At 36.4% G+C, this 7,353-nt stretch overlaps 1 protein-coding gene across 1 annotated transcript; it reads right to left on the bottom strand.

Moving 5' to 3' along the window:
* LOC134244564 (alpha-L-fucosidase-like) lies at window positions 1–7,353 on the bottom strand. Its single transcript, XM_062726818.1, has 8 exons — window positions 6,985–7,353; window positions 5,736–5,842; window positions 5,426–5,553; window positions 4,640–4,773; window positions 3,490–3,587; window positions 2,368–2,500; window positions 728–898; window positions 1–585 (listed from the first exon to the last, which is right to left on the bottom strand). The coding sequence occupies exons 1-8, from the start codon at window positions 7,332–7,334 to the stop codon at window positions 342–344; spliced, it is 1,365 nt and encodes a 454-aa protein (XP_062582802.1). The 5' UTR covers window positions 7,335–7,353; the 3' UTR covers window positions 1–341.

Raw genomic sequence — 7,353 nt, 5'->3', positions numbered from 1 at the left:
TCAGCGATCTCGGCACCCTCGCTAATAAAACAAAAATTAAATCCTCGCTAAAAATTCTGCTTATACAGTATTATCTTCTTGATTATGTGAAAATTTCATTAATTTTTAAATACAAGAAATATGAGAAGAATCCTACCTTACAGAGGTATTTATAAAAGGCAATGGATTGTAATTATATTTCATATTTTAAAGATGAATTTAACCTAAAGGATCTTTCAGTGATTACCTTTCCTGAAATTTTAATTGAATGTTGAAATCTGTTGGAAATGGACACCCAGCGCAATCACTGATTACAAATACAGGAATGTAGTAGTGATCATGAAGTTATACATAATGAATGATTATTTAAATGAGAACTTCAGAGACCAGGCCCATAGACAAGGCATTTCCAGAACATTGTGGGGTGGTATGGTTATCTTGATACCAGAGCCACTGTTTTCCCAAGTCAAAGTCTTGTTACTTCCAACCAAAGCTACATTGGAGAGAGTAGCCCCATTTACTGAGCCTAGGATAAGCTGATTATCTACTGGCCAATTCATAAAAAAACCATAAGCTGCCTTCTTGTCTGCTTTTGGTGCAGTGTACCTGTAATAGAAGTTTAAACGAGAAATGAGAGTAATGCACTTGAGCAAAAGATGTAATGTTAGACTTGAATACCAAATTGGTTTGATTTTTCGTTATAGTCAATGTAAAGAAGAGGAAAGACAAGAAGTAGCATGTATTTTACCAGACTTTCGGGGTTAAGGTGTCATTCTGGTGTATCCAGGCCTGGCTAGCATAAATACCCTCGCCATTGACCTTCAACCATGACCCTAGCTGACTGAATCGCTCCTCATAAATGGGTGAAAATGTGCCATATGGAGTTGGTCCAACATTGATTAAAATATTTCCTCCATAGCTGTAACAAAATAAATCACTTATTAAGCTTTGTGCAAACATAATCCTTTCCCATTGACAGTATTTTTCAATCATCAGTAAACTTCATATTTTAATCATTATGACAGGATACAGTACAGGTAGTTTTTTTGGTTAGATGAAGTCTGTCCTTTTAAGATGATTTTCCTGATTATATATTATTATGGGATGTTAACATAAACATTAATAGCATAGTAAGAGATCCACTGGGTTCAATTTCTGCTGTTCATGTAAGATATTTTCCCTCCAATTCATCAAAATTTTAACTCCATCTTATGACCCTGCCCCATCTTCCTTGAGCCATAATTTAAACAAACTGAAAGTCTGCACTACTTCAAGATCCTTGCATATAAAATACTAGTATGTATAATCATGTCACATTAGTTCTTAAAATAGAAAATTCTGAGGATTTTCCCTATACAGTAAAAGATGCTCTTAGTTTCAGTGAACAATTGACATTTACATGTAGAGCAAAGTGATTTTCATTCCTTTTTGAAAGAACAGATATAAGGAAGCATGTTTATAAGGGAATGCTAAAAGGCAAAAGTCATTGTATGGGTTAACAAGAGGCCCGTGGGCCACATCGCTCACCTGAGAAAATTGGCTAGAAAAGGGCACAAATCAGTTAAGTATTGAAAAGTAGGGCTTGAATTTTAAACTATTTGAGAATATTTCCATATCAATAACAATGGCTTTACTGTTCTTAAATAGATTTTTTCCTATGTATTCCTTTGTAAAAATTTCATCTCCATTTTGGCCCCTCTGTACCCCTGGAATCATGATTTGAACAAATGTGAATCTACACAAACTAATGATGCTTCCATATCAATACTTGTATAACTAAACTCAGACCTTTCCATTCTATAAAAGAGAATTTTTCATATAGATTCCTAAAAAAAAAACTTTGATCATTTATTCTGACCCAGCCCTACCCTACACTACTTGGGGATGCTTCCACATGTTGTCATCTTTTTTGTCCCAGTGGTTCTTGAGAAGAAAATTCTTAAAAGATGCCATTAATTTTTCACTTATTCATAATTATAACCATTTGGAAGAGGGTATGGCCCTTCAGTTGAACAAACTTGAATCCCCTTTACCTAAGGATACTTTGTGGCAAGTTTGGTTGAAATTGGCTCAGTGGTTCTTAAGAAAATGAAAATTGAAAAGTTTACAACAACGACAACAACAATGACAGACAACGGACAAATTTTGATCAGAAAAGCTCACTTGAGCCTTTGGCTCAGGTGAGCTTATAATACTGTCATTTAATCAATACAAAATTTTCCCTTTAGTTATTTGTCAAAGTAATGAATATTCTATATGTATATAAGGAAGTTAATAAAATATTATATACTAAGTATGTATAATTTTTCCTTTCTGATGATATTTTGTGGGTGACATAGCTCTGTTGTTACCTGTGATATTGAGTGGTTAATACAGAAATATTCTTACCTGATGGTATTAAGCACAAGTTCAAGTAGTTCCTCCATGGAGAGATAATCAGCTAATTTGGCATCTCTTCTGAACCCCCAGGAGTAACGGTCCAAGGTCATGCAATTTTCCCATTTTCGTTTTTGTAATTTTCCTACATAAATTATTTCCCTTGTATTATACTATGGTAATTCCCCATTTTCAAAAGGTGAGTTATTTCCCCTGAAAGGAACTCTTTTACTGTGTTTAATACGCATGCGCTATAAATAAAGTTACTTCCGCGGACGTTCTTGATGTAAACATGTTCATGGTGTAATGCCTCTGTCATATGGAAAAACGTTATTGTGTTTGTGAATAAAAAGAAATCTTAACTGATTCGTATCTTTTTTAAATTGCCCACTCATAGTCTCTTTCTGGATTTGTAATAAACTGTATAGTAGTATAATAAGGCGCTGTGTGAGCCCCCACCCCCCCCTCTTACAAAAAAAACGAAACAAATTACTGATAAAATGCTGATACATATTCGAATATAGGCCTATTTTTTTTTTTTAAACAAAAGCTAATTTTCGGTTTTTCTTCTCTGCATCTCTAGGAATTTTTTGAAGACTGATGACATATCCATCTACAGTTTTACCTTTGAAATTGCTGCATATACAGCAGTAGTTCGTCTTCCGTGACCAATACCAAGAAACTGCATTTTTGCTCGATTGTATATCATAACATAGAACTTTTACTTACAAGAACACATTTGGTGACAATTAAAGGCCTATTTCATTTGAATTAACCGTGTTTCCATGCCCCCCCCCCCACCCTTTTTAAGACGATGCTACGTGCCTGGCTAATTCGTATAGCTTTCTAGAAAGGGAGGGGGCTAACAGACCCTTTAAAAATCGCTTATTATCTAAAAAAATTGCAAACCATTTCCTTCTTTTCAAATTTTTAAATGCAGTGTGTAAGTTGATCACTATTTTTGTTGGATTATCGCAGTGCGTAGTCCGCGGAAGTCATGCTAGTGTAGAAGAGTTCCAATTTTGAGGGGAGATAACTCACTTTTTAAAATGGGGAATACAATTTTAACTGACAGTTTTAACATAAGAATATTACAATACTAAATGAAATAATCACAAGTTTCAGCTAAATTACCTGGGTTGAAGCGGTCATCACATGAGAGAAAGCCTCCATGTTTACATCTGGAGTCAGAGCCCCAGCGATCATTAACAACCACTGTATCCTTGACAGGGCTGAAATGACAGTTTTACACTGTAATATTTCTATAATCTGCTAGTCAAATCAGGCATCATCAACTGTTAAACATAATGTAGTAGAAAAAGAAGAGGACCAAGGGTAAGGCCTGAATGATGGCCTGAGTACCAAACAACTTTGTAAGGTGTGGATAGGCTATCATTGCATGGCCAGGCCAGGCACTCTCTAGCATTCTATGGTGTGGATGTGTTTATTTACATTTCATTGTATAGCCAGGCCAGAAACTGTGTAGCATTCTATGGTGTGGATATGTTTACCTTTCATTGTACAGCCAGGCCAGAAACTGTAGCATTCTACAGTGTGGATATGTTTACCTTTCATTGTACAGCCAGGCCAGAAACTGTGTGGCATTCTATGGTGTGGATATGTTTACCTTTCATTGTACAGCCAGGCCAGAAACTGTGTGGCATTCTATGGTGTGGATATGTTTACCTTTCATTGTACAGCCAGGCCAGAAACTGTGTGGCATTCTATGGTGTGGATATGTTTACCTTTCATTGTACAGCCAGGCCAGAAACTGTGTGGCATTCTATGGTGTGGATATGTTTACCTTTCATTGTACAGCCAGGCCAGAAACTGTGTGGCATTCTATGGTGTGGATATGTTTACCTTTCATTGTACAGCCAGGCCAGAAACTGTGTGGCATTCTATGGTGTGGATATGTTTACCTTTCATTGTACAGCCAGGCCAGAAACTGTGTGGCATTCTATGGTGTGGATATGTTTACCTTTCATTGTACAGCCAGGCCAGAAACTGTGTGGCATTCTATGGTGTGGATATGTTTACCTTTCATTGTACAGCCAGGCCAGAAACTGTGTGGCATTCTATGGTGTGGATGTGTTTACCTTTCATTGTACAGCCAGGCCAGAAACTGTGTGGCATTCTATGGTGTGGATATGTTTACCTTTCATTGTACAGCCAGGCCAGAAACTGTGTGGCATTCTATGGTGTGGATGTGTTTATTTACCTTTCATTGTACAGCCAGGCCAGAAACTGTGTGGCATTGTATGGTGTGGATATGTTTATTTACCTTTCATTGTACAGCCAGGCCAGAAACTGTGTGGCATTCCAGTAAGAGCTTAGTGCTTCCCAGTCTCCATCTGACCAGACAACATCAGGGCGATACATCTCTACTATCTCATACAACTCAGCCATACCTTTCTCCTGAATACGATAAGAAAATTTCCATTATTATTTGTTAATTATCTAAAGTTTGATCACAACAATGTTATCTCTTGTTTAGTACACTCTTTTATACAAAGAATATTAAAATTAAAGTCATTCATTACACAGTGTTGTTGTTGTGATGGCTTACCCTGACAAACTTCTGTGTTGTCATTATTGACAAACTTCTGTGTTGTAGTTGTGCCTTACCCTGACAAACTTTTGTGTTGTAGTTATGCCTTACCCTGACAAACTTCTGTGTTGTAGTTATGCCTTACAGTGACAAACTTCTGTGCTGTGGATATGTCTAATCTTGACAAACTTCTGTGTTGTAGTTATGCCTTACCTTGACAAACATGTGTTCTTGTTATGCCTTACCTTGACAAACTTCTGTGTTGTAGCTATGCCTTACCTTGACAAACTTCTGTGTTGTAGTTATGCCTTACCCTGACAAACTTCTGTGTTGTAGTTATGCCTTACAGTGACAAACTTCTGTGCTGTGGATATGTCTAATCTTGACAAACTTCTGTGTTGTAGTTGTGCCTTACCTTGACAAACTTCTGTGTTGTAGTTATGCCTTACATTGACAAACTTTTGTGTTGTAGTTATGCCTTATCTTGACAAACTTCTGTGTTGTTCTTATGCCTCTTACCTTGACAAACTTCTGAGTTGTGTAGTTGTTGTCCTTATCCTGGAGATACAGAGGGTTAAACCACTCAAACAATGAGTGATAAATTCCAAAATGAACACCACTGCCAGCTAGGTAGGCAAATATGTATTCTGAAAAGAAGAAAATCAACTTGTTCAGTTAGATGGCACTTCATAGTCATTACATTTCACATCTCCTTCCAATATACCTCTTTTCAAATAAAGAAAAATATACAGTTTGAGAGACATGATTAGTATAATGATTAAAGTATAGTTCAAAGATTTCATTAATGATAAAAAAAAAATATACATACTGATGAGGTCTTTGTTAGGTCCTACATCTACAGAGTTCCAGTTGAAGGAGTATTTAGAAGGATACATGGTGAACCCCTCATGGTGTTTTGTACTCAGTACAACATACCTAAGTTAAAAAATAAAACTCAAAACTAACCTACTCTATTGGCAAAAAAAATTCTTAGATAATGAATCCACATCGTCAAAAAGAACCCAGCAAAAGCATACAGCAAATTATCTACCAAATCAAATAAAAGCTTCCAAGTTTTTACGGTAAGCTGGGTTTGATCACCAGTGGCCAGATAGCAGTTGGTTGATCTCCTGACTGGAGATTCAGGGGGCCAGGGTTCAAATCCCAGTCTGATCCACTCCATTTTTCTCCTCTCCCATTAAACAAGTAACAAGAATTGGCCGTTTACACAATATAAGGCATTTTTTAATAAATTGTTGAAAAATACGTTATGTGCGTTAAAATTTTAAAAATAAAACACATTATTTCGTAATCATTATATATTAGCGAGCGCAACAAGTGCCAAAAAGTGCTGCTTGTCACTGTGAGCTCTTAAAAAAAACACCTGCCTGGGTGAAGAGAAAATTCGGACTTTGCACATTGATCCAAACGAATTTTTTTCCGCAGTTCCTCTGGACCCACAAAGCATCACTTGTTAAAGCTACATCTCACGTGAATCATTCAATTTAACAGCAATTAATTGTTGAAAAATACGTTATGTGCGTTAAAATTTTAAAAATAAAACACATTATTTCGTAATCATTATATATTAGCGAGCGCAACAAGTGCCAAAAAGTGCTGCTTGTCACTGTGAGCTCTTAAAAAAACACCTGCCTGGGTGAAGAGAAAATTCGGACTTTGCACATTGATCCAAACGAATTTTTTTCCGCAGTTCCTCTGGACCCACAAAGCATCACTTGTTAAAGCTATACGTCTCACGTGAATAACAGCAAAAATTCAACAAAAAGTTAACTCGTCTTGATTTAATGGATATATGTTGAAGATAAATAGTAAACGAAATGTTCTTCATTTACTTTCAGCACTGTTAAGGCTTAATTCCTTTTGGTTAGCAACTTATACATGTTATATACAACGTCATGTGATATATGTCATAAGCTAGAGTCTATACCCACCAAATGTCTCATACAGTTTGATGAACATGATTCAAATTAAAACAATATCAGCATCTGCACTCGCCCTAACGGTCGCACACGAACATATTTCTAATCATTAATAATTCATATAATTATGTAACTTACTTCACTCCAGAATTTTCAATGATATTGACCCATTTCAAAGGATCATAAAATTCAGCCTTAAACTGTTCTGCAAAATCAGCATAGGTAAAGGTTGGTGGGTAATTTTTCTCCATGAAGCTGACAGTATCAGGGTCTGGTTTGGGACCCTTCCAGTTGTACCAGAACCACTCATTTCTGTAGCTAGGAACAGAGTACACCCCCCAGTTAATAAACATCCCTATTTTAGCATCATCATACCAATCTGGTAAGGGACGCGAGTCGATGGAGGCCCAGTTAGGATCATATTTGATACAAAATGAAACAGGCAATGCTAAAACGAAAATACAAAATATATATGCAACGGAATGCATTGTCAGTAATTTTGCACAA

The sequence above is a fragment of the Saccostrea cucullata genome, unplaced genomic scaffold (assembly GCF_032062105.1).
Source record: "Saccostrea cucullata isolate Sc308-1 unplaced genomic scaffold, CSIRO_AGI_Scuc_v1 ctg5091, whole genome shotgun sequence".
In the NCBI taxonomy this organism is placed as follows: domain Eukaryota; kingdom Metazoa; phylum Mollusca; class Bivalvia; order Ostreida; family Ostreidae; genus Saccostrea; species Saccostrea cuccullata.
The sequence above is the reverse complement of the archived record's forward strand: the minus strand, read 5'-3'. Positions and strand labels throughout refer to the sequence as shown.